Source organism: Lepidochelys kempii, chromosome 6 (genome assembly GCF_965140265.1).
Source record: "Lepidochelys kempii isolate rLepKem1 chromosome 6, rLepKem1.hap2, whole genome shotgun sequence".
Taxonomy (NCBI): Eukaryota; Metazoa; Chordata; order Testudines; family Cheloniidae; genus Lepidochelys; species Lepidochelys kempii.
The window spans coordinates 43,362,162-43,384,325 of NC_133261.1; the positions used below are offsets into that span (position 1 = coordinate 43,362,162).

The 22,164-nt window shown below is 37.9% G+C and overlaps 1 protein-coding gene across 7 annotated transcripts in view; it reads left to right on the forward strand.

Moving 5' to 3' along the window:
* The window catches only part of DCDC1 (doublecortin domain containing 1), a 420,020-nt gene that overhangs the window by 376,057 nt on the left and 21,799 nt on the right, over window positions 1-22,164 (forward strand). For 6 of the 7 annotated variants that reach the window (XM_073347762.1, XM_073347765.1, XM_073347766.1 and 3 more), the window contains 6 exons: window positions 2,434-2,604; window positions 3,290-3,475; window positions 4,892-5,095; window positions 8,387-8,594; window positions 20,131-20,283; window positions 21,383-21,484. In XM_073347762.1, coding sequence (XP_073203863.1) covers window positions 2,434-2,604; window positions 3,290-3,475; window positions 4,892-5,095; window positions 8,387-8,594; window positions 20,131-20,283; window positions 21,383-21,484 — 1,024 coding nt within the window. The remainder of the gene's footprint in view (window positions 1-2,433; window positions 2,605-3,289; window positions 3,476-4,891; window positions 5,096-8,386; window positions 8,595-20,130; window positions 20,284-21,382; window positions 21,485-22,164) is intronic. The other variant, XM_073347767.1, reaches the window with a different exon arrangement.

A 22,164-nucleotide genomic window follows, 5' to 3' on the forward strand; every position in this document is an offset into this window, starting at 1 on the left:
TTTTGCCTAATTTTGAATGCTCTTTGCCATCCTGTGTTCAGAGGACTATTGCCAATGAAACAATATTTTGAAAATGGAACAGAGATGGATGAGTGAAAAACAAATGTAGAGGGAGATGGGGGAAAAAGGATCAGAGAAAGGAATACACAAATAATTATGGAATTGATATTGCCATGTACCAGGCAGCCACTTGTGTTTTTCAGAGTTTATTATTGCTAATACACAGGCAAAGAAAATGCTAGGAAGTTGTGTTTTTAAAAAATTAAATCACTACAAAGCAATTAGCCAAACTCTGAAATGAAGTGTAAGGTGGTATAAACTAAACTTCCTTACACTTTGATTCCCTTACACTGAGTTAGACTTTCTTAGACCTATTACCTGTGTAAGGATGTATGAAGGACTTTGTTGTTGTAACTTACACACTAATTACCAGAAGAAGGGATGAGAAGGTATAAAATGGAGGGTAGCCTGCTTTAACTTACATCTTCCTGTTAGCTGCTAGTTTCAGTAAACTCTTCTATTCTGGCTTCTTGATATGTGAGTTACACCAACTGAGCCTCACTTACACTAGGAATCATTGGACCAATTGTAGACATGATATGGTAAGTGAATGTGGGTGAAAGGGAGACAAGAGGCAGTCTGTTTTCTTGTAACATACATGTTGAAGGGGAGATGCAGAAGGCAATACCAGCTACTTCAGTTTAGACTCTTTCAGGACTTACTTATACTCCCCTCTGAATTGACCCCAAGAGTTTTAAATTACAGGAAAACAGATTCATGAACTCGTGGTTTTTGTGAACTCCAAACAATAGTCTGAGGGTTTTGCAAAATCTTGAATTCCATATGGCTTCCCATTCATATTTCATGCAGCAAGCTGCCATGCATGATAAAGTTGTTGTTATAATGGCTTGTTTTCCCTGGAACATTTTATTTTTTTTTATAAATTAAATAATTTTATATGCCAAAAGTGATTCTAAGTACTTACATTTCTTTACCTGCATAGTATTAAAGAATGCCTGTTAGACCAGCAGAAACTGTCACGTCAACTATAATATAAAATATTGTCTATACAAATATGCTCTTGGGATTCTGGCATTGACTAAAAAGATTGGGGGGAAAATATCAATGTGACATATTTTGAAAAATAGCAATAGGCCTATAATGAATGACACACGGTATATAATTATATAGGGAACAGCCACAGAAATTAAATTGATTCTATTAATGGACATTTCCTTTTCCTTTAAGTATTGTCAGCAGAGATCCCCATTGTTGGCATACACCTGTGAATTACACCAAAACCCAGGACCCTCCGGAAAGCTCTGACCATTTGAGGAGGGAGACACATGAACTTTTGACTCAAGCTAGGTTACATAAAAAAGCAGAGTCCCCTATGCACACTGAGTACATTCCAGCTGTAAATTGGAACTTTTTCTAATCCCTGAACTTTCTTAGCTTGTTGACATTTTTTTTCTGTTTCTCTCCTTAGTCATATATAAATTTGTCATAAATAATTAAGATCTAATGTTTGTTTTAATTTGAGGAGTGTCTCCAATGGAAGCAGTACATCTGAGAGTTTCCCAGAACTTCATTTTCAGGAATCAACGTTATCTATCTAATTTACATGGTTTCCATTATTGTAGCGTGAGGGTGCCTCACAATCTTTAATGCATTTGTTTCTACAAAAGCCTAGTGTGGACAGGAAATGCTATTATCCCCATTTTATAGGCACAAAATTGAGACACAGGAACCTAGCCCTCAACAGTATTTATGCACCTAACTCCCATTTAATTAATCCAACCTTTGTGACCTGCCCAAGGTTACATAGGAAGTCCATTAGGAAGCAAGGAATTGAACGTGGGTTTCCTAAACTAACACCCTAACCACTGATCCACCCTTCCTGTCTTCTGTTCTCTTATGACCTTGTTGGGTTATTTGGGTCTTCTGCCATGATGGCAGATCCCAGAAACAAGGCCAGGTTTAAAGACTGCCCATCTCTGATGGCAAGATTGTTGGCAGACCACCTATGCTGATTAGTTCACTTTTTCACTTACCTAATATTGTCTATTTTATTAACAGCATTTTGTTTCTAACACGCCTTTTATCCCAAAGGATCACACAGCACTTTAAAACTGCTGATGTACATACACCACTTCTGAAATGTAGCCACCTCCATGGCAGAAGATTAGACAATCCACCATACAACACTGAGTGCAGGGGGAAAATTTGTCAAGGATACTGGGGCAAATACCTACTTTTACTTAGTGTCATGAGATGATTAGTGTCCAAACAGAACAGACAGGACTTGAGTATTTAAAGTCTCATCTGAAAAACAAGCTTTTTTTTTTTAAACAGCACAAGACTTTCATGCCAAATACTGAATAGAAGAATGCTATAGTGTAGGAATAGGATTTATCTTTTATGTTTTGACAGAATTATAAAGAATACAGCAATGGAGCTGCCAATCAAAAGTGGCATTACATGGAAAATGCAGGAGTATTTAGTGCCTTTTACAGCACAGTACTGGATCAAGAAATCACAGCAGCAAATCATGCTTCTGTTTGCACATTCTCTGTGACCAGTAGAGAAAAAATAGACCAGCCAGTAAGTAAAATATTTTTAAGGTATGTAAAAGTTGACAGAGGGAAGTTTAATCCACTGTCAATGCAGACAACAGGCAAGAATGTTTATGTGTATACCTATATATTCATATTTATCTGAAATGTACAGATCATATATTTCACTTTTTCTTCAAGTGCTGTCCCTGTGGGTGCTCCACTTCAGGTGTCGGTGCATAATCTTCTCTTCCTGCTAGCAAAAAAAGTACTTTGTAAAGTAATATATTGAGCAGTCATGTCTGTAGAAAGAAACATGCCTGTAGAAGTTTCTCTTACCTAAGTATGACATCATGGCTGTGAAACAGGTCATGATTAAACGATGATAAAATCCCCAGTCAAATTTTATGTTGCTATCCATAGATTTGTAATAAATAAAAGTACATTGTCAGTCACTCACCTCTGATGTCACAATTGCTCTAGTCTGTTCCAACACCAGTTCCCTTTTGCAGTGTCCAGAGATGAGGGCTGAAGATCCAAAGCCATTTGTCATTGTCTCATTTGAAATGAACAACAGCTATTCATGTATCCTAACTGGCAGCATCAGGAAGGTTAGCAAAGGTGGACTTGTGTTGAGGAAATCCTGGATGCTTATAGGAAGTAATTAGATAACTGAACTGTTGCACATCTGGATACTCTAAAACACTGAAACCATTGTTTTCCCTTCTTTTTAGGGCTACTATTTTCTTTCACCCAGTGGAAAGCAGAAGTTCATGATATGTTTGGCTTGTGCAAGGGCTATAAGAGGAGAAAAAGAACTGAAAAAATTACCCGCAGGTAGCATATTCTTCTGTGCCTCTGGCTCTGAGGAAGCAAGTCATTTCTCCTTGGGGCCTTTTAAGTGTGTTAATGTGAGGAAGGTTTGTATTTTTTTAATTTGTCCTATTAGCTGTACTGTAGACTCAGGATTATAAAATAACCTGAAAATGATCATAGTACATTCTTAGACTACTGCAGAACTTTGCTATCTTCACTTGAACAAACTGTAAACCTTCATATAGTCTTTCAGTTTTACTGCTCGCTGATGAACAGATCAGGAAGGTTTTGCAGGTGTCAGTGGGAATGGGGCCAGTGTGGATATTATCATGGTACCCATGGATGAATAGGGGACTGGCATATCCCCTCTTTGAACGCCAACCCTGAAAAAGGGCTAGGACGTTTACAATCAACCACTAGTTTTTTGAGATCAGGTTCTCAATGTTCCAGAGGCTGCACTTTTCAGGCCATTGATTGAATGCAGAGAAACAGTGGCCTTGGCTACGATGGATGAGGGGTTGGGAGTCTTCTGAAAGTTTGCCCTGCTTCCTTCCTCTTCAAGTGTTCCTATGTGATACTAAAGGACTCTGTCGGTATGTTCCCCACACCACTCATTCCAGCTCTGGGTAGTGAGTGAAAGTTCTCACCACTACCATTGATCCTATGCTGAGAGGACATGACCACCCATAATTCCACCTTCTCCAGAAGAAAGTGTGTTGGGAGGCGGGGGATCCTACTCACTCAGCAACATAGGTACTCTAAAAAAACCTTGCATTTACCTAATTAATGCATGTGTCATAGGTTGGTCATTGCTGCAGTACGTGGCATGTGACATGTATGCAGAGTCTCCACCACTGTCTCTCATTCTGGGAATGTACTAACTGCTGAGTTTAAAATCTGTATAAAATTATTGTCTTTTTCTTAATATCTTTCTAGTTGAAAGGAAGTCAAGAGTGGCAGATTTGTTATTAGGGATATATAAATAATATCCTAATATTTATAAACCTATTAGGATATTGTTTTGTGCCATACCAAATTTTAGAATAGTTTTCCTGTTAGCATTAAAATGTATCTGTTATGGGACATATTTGTCTCTTGCCTGCACATATGGAACTCCTATAGATATTAGTATTAAGGGTAAATAATTAATGGGAACTCTGCATTGAATAAGGGGAGATATCTTTTGAAAGCTGTTTCATCTTTACCTAAACAGCCGTGTATACAGATATGTTCAATTATCTTTAAAAGAAATACATACATGTCTTGTTAGCTTTCCTACAAAATTTGGTTTTAGCCATCTCTTGTCATTTTTAACAAATCATAACTACCAGAAATCCCTGGAGATTTAGTGTGATCACCAAAGGTACATGCAGAGTAGATATTAGTATATTCCATATTTCAATAAATTTAGTGTTGACTGAATAAATTTTAAATTAAATTGGTGAGCTTCATGAAAAGAAGTTCACTTCAGTATTGATTTAACAAGAGCAGCAGCCTGATTGGATCTGGTTCTTTCCTAGACTGATTTATCCACATTGGAAGCCGAAAATACCTTGAATTATTTAGAAGAAGTTCTAGCATCTTTGCGGACCGAAACCTCCATACAAACAATCTCAGAAAAGATCTCTGCAGCTATGAACCATAAAGCAGTGAAAATAATTGCATACAGAAATGGAGCTGGCTACCGAAATGGTCAGTTAATCATTGCTAGCACATTCCCTATGGTAAGTTTTAGTAACAATCATCCCCAGAGATAATTATAATGTCTATAGTATTGGCAAGGACAAGCAGCCTTTGTCAGTGACCAAGATGAACCCAAACCAGAATCTCAAAGCTAAATCTCCCTTCATCATGAATTGCTGAGGTGGTCGTTTTGAATTCACAAATTTTAGACCTACCCTGTGAGTTTGTTTCCCAATCTGATCCAGGGCCTGTAGGAACCTGTTCTCCAGATTCAGTTTTGATATGACCCAGTATGATAAAACATTTTCATGGCATAAATCTTGCAATAACACTTGAAATTATGATATTTCCACAATTTAGGCTGATAATTTCAGGAGACCCTTTTAAGAGATTTTGCCATTGTCAGACATGATTTTTAGCATTGGTTCAGCCCCCGACCCAAACTCTTCATCCTAGTTTAAACCTTCTAATTTGGATCCAAACACAGCCTCCTTCTTCCGTTTATAATCAGTGATGATTCTTCTAAGAGAAATACCATATATAGGAATATAGGCCTTATATAAAATGTAAACATCTTTTTTCTTAAATTTGGTTTAATCTTGGGAGATTTTAAAGTAAGTTTTCTCTATTGAGATGGAAATTGCTAAAGATAAATTATTTGACTTATAACCCAGTTCCAAAACAAAAAATTACTGTAAATTGTCTTGTTTATGAGAAGAATGATGACACTGAGCACAAGATATTCAAGCTTATTTTTAATATTGCTGATAGATGAATACTGAGTGACTGATTGTTGGAACTCTGGAAATTTTTACAGGATTTTGGGGTCAAACTTTCTGTAAACTGGTGACAGTCTCATTGCAAGAGTTTTTCACGCAGATAAGATCATGTCAGCTTCCTCAAAAGTGGTCTCATGTTCTGTGGTTTTGGTATTTTGGGAGTCAGGGGCTTATAGTCTCTGATGTGCAAAAGACCAAATAGTTTAAAAATTTCTGGCTTTTCCCAAAATTGATGCTAGCTAAGGATGACCTAATTCAAACCTGATTGGACCAAATTGCATGGTGCCAGAGTAGGTCTCACACCTGATTTGCTCAAAGGCCTTGGAACAAGGCACTGGAAGATGGAGTAAGTAAAATTCACAAACTGTAAGAATCAAGAGTGTCTGAGAAGCTGTGTCTTTTGGGTCAACAAATCACCTAAATGCCATTGATCCTAGTCCTTCTAAAGGCCAGCAAAAGCTCAGCTGAGGGAGAGAACTTCAGAGAGTAGGTAGGCTCCTACAGGAGTCCCTTGGTCTGGTATGACCAGGAAGGGCTGAGAGAGGTGAGGGAAAAGCCTCTGGCAACTGTAGCCCATGTTGGACAGAGGAACTACTTTATTTTGATATTTTGCCTGAGCTTCTGTTTGACCAATAAATTGTGTCCTCAAGCAAGAACCTGAAACAGACTTTAATGTGACATCAGTCTTCCGTGGACTGGTGAGATAGCCCATCCATTTAAAGTGTGTTCTGTGTCCTGTGTCTACAAGTCCTAAGAGAATTGAAACTGTCACCAGATCAGAGTTGTTGAACTACTGCAGAAGTATCTTGTAAAGTCTATATAATATCTCAGTTGGGGGTGAGGGAAAGAGCCATCACATAAGAATTTAAATAAGGAGGAAGCTTTATAATTAGTTCAAGTTGTGGGTTAAGCACTAGATAACTTGGTTCCAGTATTAAAACTTTTACCCAGCTCCAAGTTATAGATACAGTTCTTCAGTTGGGGTTTATAACCAAAAGGACAACTACCTCCTTAAATCCCTTTCTAGAACTTGTAATGTTTGACTATTTTTGTGTTAATTTGATAATTTAATTCCAATCCACTATTGAGATTACCATAATTTGTTGGTTTATTGATTTGATTTTGTGTAATGGTTGTATTACTTTCTTAATTTAATTTAATATTAACAACAGCTTAGCTTTGAGATGTCTTCTTGGTTTTAATTTTTTGTTTAATAGTTTTAATATGTATAAAAATATATTGAATCACATTTCTTTCAGTAATTAATGTAGGTCAGGAACCTCTGAGGGTAATGGGTGTATATTGGCCTGTCATCTTAAAAGACTGATCAATTCCTCTAATTAGACTTTGGTTCCCACTGTCTTTAGGCAAACAGATATCATCTGACAAGTGTGAACTCATTGTAAACCAATGCAATAATGTCTGTCTGAATATGTAGGAAGCCTGAAACAATACCTCAGAAGTGTGGATGTCAATATTGTTAACTATTTCAATGGTGATAATTTTAACAGAAATATCAAGCTTATGTATTTCTCCATGCTTGTTAAATATAGTGGCAGATATTGGGCTGGGTTGGGAAGGAGCAGTGGGACATCTAGTTATCAGGCTTTGAGGTGGGAAATGAGGAAGTTAATTCCCCCTCCTAAATTTAAAGCTGTCTCCATCCCTGCTCAAAAGCCTCATCTGCTTCCTGGTTGCCAAAAAAAAACAAAACAAAACCAAAAAAACAAAAAAATCATCATTATGCCTTTGTCAAAAACCCAAACTACCCAGCTGTCCAAACCTCCAGCAGGGTCCCTGACAAATCTGTAATGCAAAATAAAATGATGTAGCACATTGAAAGTGGTGGGGGGCAGGAGGAGGGTAATATGAAATAAATAGAATTGAATCTGAACATAAATTAACAAGGGATTTTATTGTACTGCAGTAGGGCAGGTTTTAAGGAGGGTTCAGGATGGGCAATGATATGGTTCTGGGGTTCTTGCCACATAATTGAGGGAGCTCTACCACATATTTACATCAAATGTGTTATGTAGGACATGAGACCTTGCTTAACATTTTATGTTATGACTGTAGATAAGTTTTATTCTTTTGGCATACTGTGTATCAAATGCATCTAAGGAAAATGATTAATTAGGGTTCTGTGAGAGCATCACAGAATGCTACCGGACTTGGATTTGGAGCTAGCTATTAAGAAACATAGTAGGAGACTGATTTGCAAATATTATCTCATGACATAATATTTTGTTCTGCCAAATTCCATCTAGACTGAAAACATATTCAGCTATATTAGTCATTATATTCTATACATTTTATTATATGTTTCTAAAATTTTAATTGAAGGGCAAATTAAAGTAGGTTGCTGGGGTTTTTTCTTTAGATCATCCAACTTGTCTCCCGTTTGCAAATGAATTAGAATATATCTAATAAAATGAGGCTGGTTTTCACTATTGATAAACTTCTCTCCTATGTAAAGGGACAGCACAGGTCTATGCACCACTTAAATCCCACCTTCTTTGAGTGATTAATCATTCTGTGTTGTTGTTTTTTAAGCTGCTTGCCAAGTGTACAAGACAACTTGAACTTATCAGGAAAGCCTGCAGACTATATACCCATGATGGAATTCTAATCCTTACCCTACCAGATTTAGTCACGTGGGCTGTGAATGAGTGTTTCAGACAAAGTTACTCAGAAGAAGACTATAAAGAGAGAACTGCAATCACTGACAGTGCTCAATGTGGGGCTGCACTGCGTATGGAAGGTAAAAGGTCAAAATCAAAAAGTTCTTAGTTAAATTAATATTTCATGGAGCTAACAGGTTTTTTAAAAGCTGTTAAAAAGCCTCTGCTGATATGCTTCCAAGATTATCTGTGGAAATCCTTAACTTTGTTTTCCATTTTCTTAGAGAATAACAAACACTACTAGAGAAAAGATTAATGAGAGTACACTGTAGCTGGACAAATGTGTTATATTTATATTTTGCATGTTAGTAAGGAACTACAGTCTCATTGATTTACTCTTGTGAAAATTAGGTAACACAATATCTTTGTTGGGTTGAACATGAATTACATTGCAGGTTAATATTTAATTTTGAAATTATTTGTGAAAAGTTAAAGTACACATTCTTAGAAGGTCAGATTTCCAAACAGTCAGAAGTCTAAAGCAATCATATACCTATTCTGAGTCTAATTACTTTGACTGTATGTACAAATCATACTAGCTGCTGCCTAACTTGCCACTTACTAGTGAAAATTTTCACAAGTATGTACACAACTAAAGTAATTGTGCAGGCTGTTATTGCATGTGACCCTGATTTGAAAATCAGATTTATTGTGTTAATCTTACATTAAATAAATGCCAGATTATTGCAAGATCAGTTACTGACTACTGTTTGTATGCAGGGTGATATATATTTCATACCAGGTTTTGAGCTATTTTATATAAACTGATGTAAGCTGGCAGTCACATTTTATCTTTGGGTTTGCTGTTATGTAAATGTGTAAAGATTGATTTCTTTAGTGTTATAAAAATTAAATGAGAATTGAGATTATGGATGCATTTTTAATTTATTATTTTATCAAGTGAGTTAGCAAAGATTTTTGAACAGATTCATCAAAAGAGTTAAACTGCTTTTTAACAATAAGTGAATTTGCAGTTTGTTAGACAGTGGTTCTATTTTTGAATTGCATTAATTACTAGAGATGGACCTCAGCCATGAAATTCAGGTTCACAATTTTTAACATCCCAAAGTCTGGAGACATTCAGTTCCTGGACTTTTGTTTGGGCCTATTTTCCTATAAATACTAGAAGTCTTCACTTATAAAGTCTCCAATTCACCAAAGAATTTAAGCATGTGCTTAAATTTCTAGGAAACCTATGACTTCAATGAGCATTAAGCATGTGCTTAAGTGCTTACCTGAATAGAGATGGACTTGCTCACTTAAAGCTGAACAAATGCTTAAATACTTTATTGAACTGGGAAAGTATATTACTTATTGAACAATTCAGTATTTATAAATATCAGTTTTCTACACACAAAAATCTGATTATCATTGGAAATATCTAAATTAACATCTGCTGATTGCTTAACTATGTGCAATGAATAATGGCCTAGTAGACCTTATATATCACACTGTTGGGCTGGCAAGATAGAACCACTTTGCTTTGTTCTGTGACTGATGTTGCTCAAACTACTCATATAACAATAGTCTTGATTGGACAAGAATCACTGCCAGGAGAACAGATGGATACGCAGCATGGAATCATAAAAATGTAGGACTGGAAGGGACCTTGATAGGTCATCTAGTCCTGTTCCCTGCACTGAACCAGGACTAAGTATTATCTAGACCATTCCTGACAGGTGTTTGTCTATATTGTTCTTAAAAACCTCCAATGATGGAAATTTCACAACCCCCCTAAGTAATTTGTTCCGGTGCTTAGCTATTCTTACCATTAGGAAATTTTTCCTAAAGTCTAACCTAAATCTACCATGCTGCAGTTTAAGTCCATTTCTTCTTGTCCTGTCCTCAATGGCTAAGGTGAACAATTTATCACCCTCCTCTTTATAACAACCTTTATTCACATGAAGACTGTTATCATGTCCCGCTCAGTCTTCTCTTTTCCAGACTAAACAAGCCCAGTTTTTTAGTCTTTCCTCATAGGTCATATTTTCTAGACTTCTAATCATTTTTGTTGCTCTCCTCTGGACTTTGTCCAATTTGTACACATCTTTCCTGAAGTGCAGTGCCCAGAACTGGGCAGAATATGCTAGATGAGGCCTTATCAGTGCTGAGTAAAGTGGAAGAATTCCTTCTTGTGACTTGCTTACAGCACTCCTGCTAATACATCCCAGAATGATGTTCACGCTTTTTACAACAGTATTATGTTACATACTTTACTCAGATTATGTTAAACTCCCTCCTCTCATGGTACCATGTATTCCTTAGAGACTCAGATTTGGTTTTTTGTGTCCACTGTCATAGCTTGTCACTCCAAAACTTCAGTCAAGACCTGGTGTTGTCACTTATCTCAAATAGTTCCTGAGGGGTACAGGATGTTGACATGGTGTACTGCATTAGCCAGTGTTCAAGTGTTTGTCTAGTGTTTCACATTTGGGTTCATTTTTCCAGTTTTCACTTGGCCATATTGTCACCAGTTTTTGCAACCCCAACTCTCTCTCAATTTGGAATACGGAAGTATTTTCATTCGAGGTCAGCGCCTCTGGGTGTTGTTCTGAAGGAATCAGGTTCTTCAGGAACATCAGCATTTCCCAACATTTTGTCATGAGGTAGTATAGTGATACAGTGGGAATTGGTTTCAAAGTCCCTGTGATGATCCTACAGGATTGATTAAGTTCAGTATCTATTTTGTGTGCATAGTTTGGATGACCATAATGGAGCACAGTACTTCACAATTGAGTAACAGAGTGCCTTTGAGTCAGCTCCCCATTTTGTATTGGCCAGTTTCTGGGATACACAGTTCCTGGAGTTCACTTTTTTTTCAGTTTCTTGATGTGCTCTTTGAATGTTAATGTTCAGTTTACTGTGACCCCAAGGTACACCAGATGTTCAAAATATTCAAGAATAGTACCATCTCCTGGAGTTTTTGCTTGGCCTGATGGTGGTTGGCCAGGTGCTTGGCCAGGTGGAAGTTGTGCACTTGTGTCTTGCTAGAGTTGGCATTCAGAAACCATGTGCAATAGTATTCTCCAGGCACACTCAGAGACCCAGTTAGAGTGTGCTGAATGTCATCAAATCTTTCCAGTTGGGTGGTGATGCAAAGATCATCGGCATGAATGAATCTTCAGATGTCGAGAAATTCTGATTGGTCAATTGTGTAGACATTTAACATGCTGATGATGGGTTCTGTTTGATAACAATCCAAAGCAGTGCGGACTGATGCACATTCATTTCATCATCTGAGCCAGATGCCATCAACAGCGTCGATTTTTCTTTTTTGCTAGTTTGGGTTCTGTCGTTTCTGCATCTGTTGCACTGAATGCATCTGATGAAGTGAGCTGTAGCTCACGAAAGCTTATGCTCAAATAAATTTGTTAGTCTCTAAGGTGCCACAAGTACTCCTTTTTCTTTTTGCTCTTTTAAGACTTCTGACAGCATGTTCCACACCTTAGCCCTCTCAGATTTTGGAGGGCACTTTAAATTCTTAAATCTTGGGTCAAGTGCTATAGCTGTCTTTGGAAATCTCACAGTGATACCTTCTTTGCATTTTGTCAAAACTGCAGTGAAAGTGTTTTAAATCGAACAACATATGCTGTTCGTCATCCAAGACTGCCATAACACAAAATATATGGCAGAATGCAGGTAAAACCGTGGAGTAGGAGACATACAATTCTCTCCAAGGAGTTCAGTCACAAATTTAAATAACAGATTATTTTTTAACAAACATCATCTGCATGGAAGCACGTCTTCTGGAATGACTGAAGCATGAAGGGACATACGAATGTTTAGCATATCTGGTACATAAATACCATGCAACGCCAGCTACAACAGTGCAATGTGAAAGCCTGTTCTCACTTTCAGGTGACATTGTATATAAGAATTGGGCAGCATTATCTTCTGTAAATGTAAACAAGCTTGTTTATCTTAGTGACTGGTTGAACAAGAAGTAGGACTGAGTGGACTTGTAGGCTCTAAAGTTTTACGTTTTGTTTCTGAGTGCAGTTATGTAAAAAAAATTCTACATTTGTAAGTTGCACTTTCATTATATTGCACTTTCATGATGTAGAGATTTCATTACAGTACTTGTATGAGATGAATTGAAAAATACTGTTTCTTTTATTTATCTTTTTACAATGCAAATATTTGTAATCAAAAATAAAGTGAGCACTGTACACTTTGTATACTGTGTTGTAATTGAAATAAAAATATTTGAAAATGTAGAAAAAAATCCAAAAATATTTATAATATTCTATATTCTAATATAATGGTATTCTACTATTGTTTAACAGTGCAATTAAAACTGCGATTAATTGTGACTAATTGTTTTAATCTAGTTAATTTGTTTTGCTTGAGTTAACTGCAGTTAATTGATGGCCCTAATTACCATTACTATTTATTATCAGGTGTATATTATTCCAAGGGTAGGAATTTCAAAAGGGCCTAAATGTCTAAGAATCATGAATCCTATAAGAGTTGTGCTCGTAAGTTCAAGCACTTCTGAAAATTCCACCCCAAAAAGCTTAGTAGGCCCTTCACAGTTACGTAAAACGGTAGATCCCTGCTCCAAAGAACTGGCCCTGTGTCTGCAATGAGCTCTACATGGGCCTAAATAATCAAGGTACAAACAGAAAGAGGTGGGGGGAGGGCAACAACTTGAGATTTCAGGAGGAGATTTTTCAACGGCACAAAAGGGAGGTAGACACCCAACTCCTATTGAAGTTCCATGAAAGTTGAGCACCTAACTTCCCTTTGTACCTTTAAAAATCTCCCCCTACAAGTTAATCATTTAGCTCTATATGTAACTTCTGCATTATATTTATGTAGTTCCAGGCCTACTTTACTGCTTTTATCCTTTCCTAATTTCGCATTCTTGACCAATAATCTTCCTTACCGTCTCCATCCCCATGCAAGCCCTCACCTTGCCCAGATGTTGTGACTATAACTTCTGCCTTTACACTCTTCCCTCAGACAATCAATACCACCCTCCCTTCTCTCTTAAAAAAAGATAAAGTTCAATGAAAGCCGATAATAAAGAGTTGATTATATGATAGATATCACTTAGCTGGTATCATGTGTGAGTAACGGGAAAAGGGGCTGGTGGACCATCAGCCATTCTTTACTAGGCATTCCTCTGAGCTGCCATTTTTTTCCTTTTTCTTGTCAGTAAAACTCAACTGATGGAATTTAGAAACTTGATAAGAAATGGCAGCATGCCCAATACGAAGTCAGCTGCTTTTAATGAGAGGCCTCATATATGCTAGCATGCTGCTTGCAGAATTAATAGATGGGAAAGAAATAGGATGAGCCCCATTCACAAAGATACTGTGTTAGAATAGGAAATCATAAAAATAAATACATAAAACACCAAAAATAAATACATAAAAGAGGGAAAACTAGACAAGGGAAAGCAACACCAAATGCAAATCACTACATAGAAAACATGAAAAAAGATTTTAAAATAGGAAAATGTCTACTCTTGTTTTTAAATTATACAGTAATCAAAAATACTTCTAGTTACAGTGATCTGCTGTTGAAAATAAATATAAAAATGAGTTAAAACAGTTCAGTGCTGCACTAAACAAAAGTGACTGTGGGTACAATTTTCAAAAATATTTATGTTAAGAAGTTATGTTCTTCCTGTGGGATAAACAAGCAGTATTGTATTTTCACAACATATTCATTCTTTTTATTGGTGTTGGAAAACTACCACTACCTGTGAATAACGAGGCTGTAAATACATAAAAGGGCTTTTGTTATATCATACAATAAGAGTATATTGTGGTGTCCTGTAGGCTTCCAGATGCAATTGCTTGTGTTGGCCTTAATGGTATGGGACCTGGTCGTGAGAGACACTCTGCCACCTGTGCATTGTTGCAGCAGCAAAAAGATAAGCTCATGCTCTCATTTCCTAGGATTCTCACTCCACAGCTGCTAGCAGAGCTTTTTCTGATGAGTTTTGGAGATTCATTCTCCACAGTAGTCCACCACATCTGGAGTTTGAGCTTCAGGCTTCATCATACATTTCTTTTTGTTTTTGGGGGGTTTTTTGCCTTGCCTTTGAGCATTATTTTAGTTTGTTTAATTGTGTTGAGCCATTAATTTGGATCATTGTATATTTAGCACTTGGTCTCTGCCACAGGGAAGTCACAGAAGCAGTAGTCGTAGAATCAGAACCATAGGGTTAGACGGGACTGTCAAGGTCATCTAGTCTAACCCCCTACTAAGATGCAGGATTTGTTGTGTCTAAACCATACAAGACACATGGCTATCCAGCTTCCTTTTGAAAATCTCCAGTGAAAGAGCTTCCATTACCTCCCTAAGCCATCTGTTCCATTGTCCTACAGTTCTTACAGTTAGGAAGTTTTTCCTGAGATTTAATCTAAACCTGCTATGTTGTAGTTTGAACCCATTGCCTTTTGTCCTGCCCTCTGTGGCAAGGGAGAACAACTTTCCTCCATCTTTTAATGTCAGCCTTACAAGTATTTGAAGACCGCTATCATGTTCCCCCTTAATCTCCTCTTTTCCAAACTCAACATACCTAGTTCCTTCAGCCTTTGCTCATATTGCTTGCATTCCATCCGTCTGATCATCTTTGTTACTCACCTCTGGATCCTTTTCAGTTTTGCTACATCCTTTCCATACACCGGTGACCAAAACTGGACACAGTACTCCAGTTGAGGCCTAACCAGGGCTGAGCAGCATGGTACTATCACCTCCCATGACTTGCACATTATGCCTCTGTTAATGCAACCTAAAATTACATTTGCTATTTTGGCAACAGCATCACATTGTTGACTCATGTTGAGGTTATGATCCACCACAACTCCCAGATCCTTCTCAGCAGTGCTGCTGCCAAGCCAGTTATTCGCCCATTGTGTATTTGTGCATTTGTTTTTTTCCCCGTAAGTGTATCACCTTACATTTGTCTTTGCTGAACTTCATTTTGTTATCTATAGCCCAATTCTCCAATTTATCAAGATCTCTCTGAATTTTAGCTCTATCCCCAAAAGTGTTTGCAACCCCCTTTAGTTTTATGTCATCTGCACATCTGATCAGTATGCTCTTTATTCCTACATCCAGGTTATTAATAAAGTTGTTAAATAACAATGGACCAAAGATGATCCCTGTGGAACCCCACTTGAATACTTCTTCCAATCTGACATCATTCCATTAATATTTACTCCTTGTTTGCAGTTATTTAACCAATTATGTATCCACTTAATGGTAGTTCTGCCCAGCCTGCATTTCTCCAGTTTAATTAGCACCATCATTTGCTGATATTTTGAAATGTATGTAGTTTTAAATCTTTTCATTTTTTTTTCTTCATTTTTTGCACCTATTACACTTGACAGAACAATAAGCTCCAACTACATGTCTAAAATAAAAAACATTATGTTGCAGAACCTAGTATCAAAAGGTTTTTTGAAGAATCATTGTTGTCAGCTTTTGTGGGATTAAAGTCAAATTCTTACCTTTTTCAATTAACATAGGGCAGTGGGATTATGAAATACCGTGACAGTATTGTACATTCAGATGCTTTCACATTTTAACTTACAATATATACTCATTCATAAGCCTAATTTTTTTAGTAAAAAAGGGAAGCATCAGAGAAGGGGGTCGGCTTATGAACGGGTATAGAGAGGGGGAGGTGGGACACAGCTCCTCCCCCCAACAGAGGGAGCAAGGAGAGGCAGCACACCCAGCAGAGCCAGAAGGGAAGAGGCGGGGTTAGAGTCTCTCCGCTTCTGGCCCCTGCTCTCCCCCCACCCAGCCTCCAAAGCAGCTGCAGCTCCAGGGCTGGTAGGCTGCAGCCGTGCCGCTCGGCCCCGCCCACCAGAGCAGGCTAGTGGCCCAGCACCCGGCCCGGCAGAGCATGCTGCAGCCAGGCCACCTGGCCCAGCCCACTGGAACATGCTGCAGCAACACCACCTGGTCTGGCCCGCCGGAGCAGGCTGTGGCCGCGCTGCCCAGCCTTCTGGAGTAGCTCCAGCCAGGCCAGAGACATCCTCCCTTGGCCCTCCCCAGATAAGGTGGGAAGGGATGGGATGGGGAAAGTGTGGGGGGTCCCGGGCTAGGGGTGGGTTCATGTGGGTGGTGGTCACAAGGGTTACTCCCCTGACCCCCAGCTTCTTCCCTCCCCAAATTTCCCCACCAGTTGCTGTCCCAGCCCATCAGGGTAAGCAGCTGGCACGCCGGGACACTTTGTTTACTTAGGTTTACTTCTGAGCCTGCTTCCATGCCTGCTTGAGGTAAACTAACCACCTCACCCCGCGGGCCAGCGGCTTATCCTGATGGTCCAGGAGCCAAAGTTTGCCGACCCCTGAATTATAGGGTCAGCTTATGAATGGGTCATAAAAATTTTCCATTTTTACTTATCCATTTTGGGGGGGTCGGCTTATAAATGAACCATCTTATGATCGAGTATATACGGTAATTAGCCACGCCATACCCTGAGTTATGGCACCAAAGTGCCATTTGAACATTTAAAAGCTGCCATTTCATACTATAAATAACCACTGCTATCACAGGAAGGTCGTCAACAAATAAATCCATGTTTTTAACTTCCTTGCTGTTAAAAAAGGAGGTTTTTAAAACCATGTATACCTAACATTACAAAAATATCACATTATGAAAAGCAAAAATGTAATTAAGAGATTAATGTGCAATTTTATTCTCCTGTGAATTCAAAAGACCAAAAAGGTATCAGTCTAAGCATAAAAATGGATTGTTTCTAGCTTGCTGTTATTACACAAAATCTCAGTGTTGTATGTCAGTTAAGGTTGCTCTGTACATTATGGGTGAAATTGTTGTTCACTGAAGTCATTGGGGCCAAGATTTTGCCCAATATACCTAACACAGAACCTAAAAAGCAAGGAAATGAAAAGTTAAGGCTACCAGTAGTATACTTGCTATATTCCCAAACCAAGACTACATACCTCATCTGATGAAGTGAGCTGTAGCTCACGAAAGCTTATGCTCAAATAAATTGGTTAGTCTCTAAGGTGCCACAAGTACTCCTTTTCTTTTTGCGAATACAGACTAACACGGCTGTTACTCTGATACCTCAACAGTGGCACAATTTTCATACACCACAGAAAATATACCACAACCGTAACTGTGCCCCACTAGGGATGTCAGCCATCCAGCACCACCTTCCCCAAATTGCACCCTGTCACCTCCACTACAAACAGACTGGACTTCTCCATGCATACCCCAATTACACCATTATTTTTGCACAGTTCTGTAGAATTTCACTTGGGTCTGGGGAAGGTGTGTTGGAATGCTGGCATCAGTACTGGGGCAGAGTTAAGGTTGTGTTACATTATCTGATGTGTGTAGTGGTTGTATTACTAGTGAGGTGCGAGAAAATAGGGCATGTACTACGGGTAATCTTAACTTTTATTTTCCTTGTTTTAAGTTTTGTGGTAGATATGTATAGAAGAACCTTAACATTGCATTGTGTGTCTGCTTTTTTGTGTATTAAATTTCCAGGTTTTTTTAGATAAGATGTTCAATGAGTTGGGCTGCTGCTATGTCAAAGAACATGGTTGAGCTAGTTTAGAAGCTCTGCTCCTGAGCTCTATTCCTGAACTAGCTGAACAGTTTTATAGAGATGTTGGTCTTTGAAAAACCAGCAGCTACTTTGTCAAAGATCCTCACTGTCATGAAACTGTATAGCTTTGTTCCTTAACTCCATCTGAACAATTTCATGGGTTTCCTGGTCTTTGGTAAACTAACTACTACTTTGTCAAAGATCTTTTCTCTGATGCAGCACTAAGCCCATGGTCTTGCAAAATCCATTCCTGATGCCACCAGTTTTATAAGCAGGAAACATTGGTGAGGGCATATATCAAAACACAGTTTTGTGTCCCTCTTGTAATCTGTTCAGAAAGTTTTCTTTCCATATACCACATCAGAGAATGAGAGTCACCGACAGAACATTTTCCTCTATATGGCAATCACAGCACAGAAGGAATCAGTTTTGACAAAGAATGCTATGTTTTTTTGCAAGGCCAATAAGGTAATAACTTTTATTGGACCAACTTTTGTTGGGGAAAGAGACATGCTCTGTTGAGCTGAAAAGCTTGTCTCTTTCACCAACAGAAGTTGGTCCAATAAAAATTATTACCTCACCCACCTTGTCTCACTCATATACTGGGATCAACGCAATGACAACACCGCAAACAATTGTTTTTAATCCATCTGCTGTCTCTCGTCTAATACATATATTTGTAAGCTCTTTGGGGCAGGGAGCATCTTTTTTTGTCTTGTGTTTGTACAGTGCTAGCACAAAGGCATGCTGGTCCATGATTAGGACTCCTAGGTGCTGTGGTAATACAAATAATAAATAGATAATGAATCAAATAATTACATAACCCCAGAGGGCCCACGAGACTCTCACTGCACTGTATACGCCGTTTGGCCTTTTGTACAGTTTGTAGTTTTTAAGATAAAGGGGCCCAATTAATCATGAGACTGAGCATGTGAACCTTTGGGGGCCAATTTTCAATTGATTTGAACTTTGAAACTAAGTATCTAATTTTCTGGAAGCTTCTCCAAAAAATTCTATCTTTTCTCAGATTATATGCTGACATTTGGAGCAAAGATACTATGTTTTTCATATCAAACGAACAGGCTGAACTCCCACTGCAAGTGCAAAACAGAACACAACCTTAATTACAACATCACAATGGGTCTGCCATAATATTCAAGTAGAGTATATTTAAATTAGTGGTGAACAATTCCTAAGAGTTTTCTAAAGCAATGGGAGAAATCCCGAAGGTCCTTATCTGCTTGTACTTAACCTATCCTTGTGAGACCTTGCACGCTTGCTTTGTCCTCAAATAGCAGTGCTTCAGATTTTCAGATCACTTTTGCTCCTTTCCTATATATATAATGCCCTTTATAATCACCACTTTCCCCCATCCTGCTGTTCTTTCTATTATGTGTCACGCTGCTATTATTACCACTGTGCCACATTCCTGTGTGCTGCAAATGTTAGCTATTTAAGCTTTCATTAGTCGTTATAAGTAATGAACAGTTTATCTTAATACGTTTATCTTAATATTCTTCATATCCAGTATATGAACATAAGGGTAAAATAAATGTGTTGTACAGTCTAAATTAAACTACAGTAGAACCTCAGAGTTACAAACACCTCGGAAATGGAGATTGTTCGTAACTCTGAACGAAGTGTTATGGTTGTTCTTTCAGAAGTTTACAGCTGAATATTTGACATAAACAGCTTTGAAAATTTACCATGGAGAAGAAAAATGCTTCATTTAACCATCTTAATTTAAATAAAATAAGTACAGAAAGTTTTCTCACCTTTTCAAATCTTTATTTAAACTTTCCCTTTTTCTTAGTAGTTTACATTTAATACAATACTGTGCTGTACAATATTTGTTTTGTTTGTTTGTCTCTTTTTTTGTTCGTTTTTTTTGTCTCTACTGCCTGACTGCATACTTACAGTTCAAAATGAGGTATGTGGTTGACCAGTCAGTTTGTAACTCTGGTGTTCATATCTATGAGGTTCTACTGTGATAAGATGAGAAAAAACTCTTTATCCTAAAGTGTTATAAAGATAAACTTTGTCATTGTTTCTTTCTAAATACAAAGATAAGTACATGGAGAAAGTGAAGATAAAGTCAGAATTATCCTTGATGACTCCAGACAGTTTGAACATGATAGATGATTCTTTGCTCACCATCATCCTCAGAAATCCTATAGAGGTCTGGGTTTCCTGCGGAGAACCTTTTCTACCTTTGGATGGTATGAGTATGCTGGGTTTCTTTCCCCCTTCTAACTTAGGGCTTACCCACACTGAGCATTAGTGCACAGCAAGCCAGGATGTAAATCTACAGTGCACTAGCCTGCAGTGCTCTAAGTCACCTTGTGGACCCTACAACTGCACTATAAAAGTTCCATAATGTGCTTTGACCTATTGCTATTTCAAACAACAGCTGTAGGTCAAAACCACTATGGAACTTAAGAGTGCAGTAGCATGGTCCACAGAGCTAGTTAGTGTGTGGCAAGCCACGGTGCTGTAGAGTTACATCCTTGTTTGTCATGCACTAAGTCTCCATGTGGGCAAGCCCTTCAAAAGAGAATGAGAATCTAGAGCAAATTCTAAGACACTTTATTTTAGTGAGGAATAAAAATTAAACATCTTATCTGGGAAAAAGTTATGCTGCTATAATTACATCACACTTATATATTTCATTTGCACTCCTCACTTGAGTAAAGTTAATCACATACATAAGTCTTTGTGCAATTGGACACCTAAAGGGAAAGGTATGGCTAGTATATATTATATGTATTATCCAGAAGCTTAAAATCAACCTCCAAATTATACCCACTATGTCAATAAAATGCAAAGTAGATAGTAAGATGTATATGGACTGTTGAGCAATGATTCAAGCATAGTGCTAGGTATTTGTTTCACAACAAGGACTAATTGTCTGAACATTGTCATTTGTAAGAATAAAGCTCTTCTATCAGCAGGAGCATGTTTAAAAAAATGTTAAACCAATCTTCTACTGCTACACGTAAGCATGCTATACTGGAAAAGTAAATGTAGTACAGTACTGTACATGTTAAATCAATATAAGTCTTTGTGTCTTGCTCTGCAGAAACATTCCTTAAGCTTTATATACTTTCAGAGAGGTGTTTGTTTTTTTGAGGACACGTACATTTTAATTACTTGTCTGTAACTGGATCTGTTTAACTCACTAATACTCTCAAGTTCTTTAAAAACTATTTGCTAAAAGAGATCCAATTATACTAACCAGTCAGCCAAAAAAAACTATTAATGCAAACCACTATAAAGAAAAATAACCAGTAGAAATACTATATATTTCTTTTATTACAGCTTTGCAAAAGGCAGCAAGGCAAGAGAAACAAAACTGGTTAGAGAAGGATAAAATTTTGGCTGATCTAGATGCTATGAAACACAAAATGAGACAGCTGCAAGGTTGGTATCAGTATGCATGTAATTTGGAACTGTTGAGATATTTATGATAACTTTGGTTTCCAAAGTGACTGACTAAATTGTCTGTACAACTTCCAAACTTGTGTGTGCAGACTAACCTTTGGGCGCCCAATACCCTGACCCTGGTCCTGCAATAGGATCCATCCCCGTGCCCACATGAAGCCCCATTGGTTTCACTGGGGCTCCATGCAGGTGCTGGGTTTACTCACTCAGATTTGATCGCAAATGTGAAGCTTCATTGGGTATTTGGACGTTGAAAGCCTTTTCTGTGCTGATAAAATTCATTGTGTTAGAAAATGCATTCACTAACATGTTTTAACTGATAGGGTTAAGGGTTTGTGCTGGAAATAGATATTTGGATAATGTTCACAGTAAACTTTATAAATGTGTTAACTGCCTCGAGTTACCTGGCAATCAATTAACTCAAGGTTAAAAGGTTTAGTGTAGACATACCCTCAGTGTGGAGAAGGACAATAATGTTTAAAAACACATTAGCTGGTTGTTGTTAACCCTAGGCACCTTTTGCACTGAAGGCTGAAGGGAGGATGGTATAGCAGTAACTGGATATACCAGTTCTAAGCCTCCTGTGGACCCCATCTCAGCAAAACAGTGTGAAGGGTTTTAGAGCCAAACAAAGACTCTGGCCATGTAGGTCAAAAGCT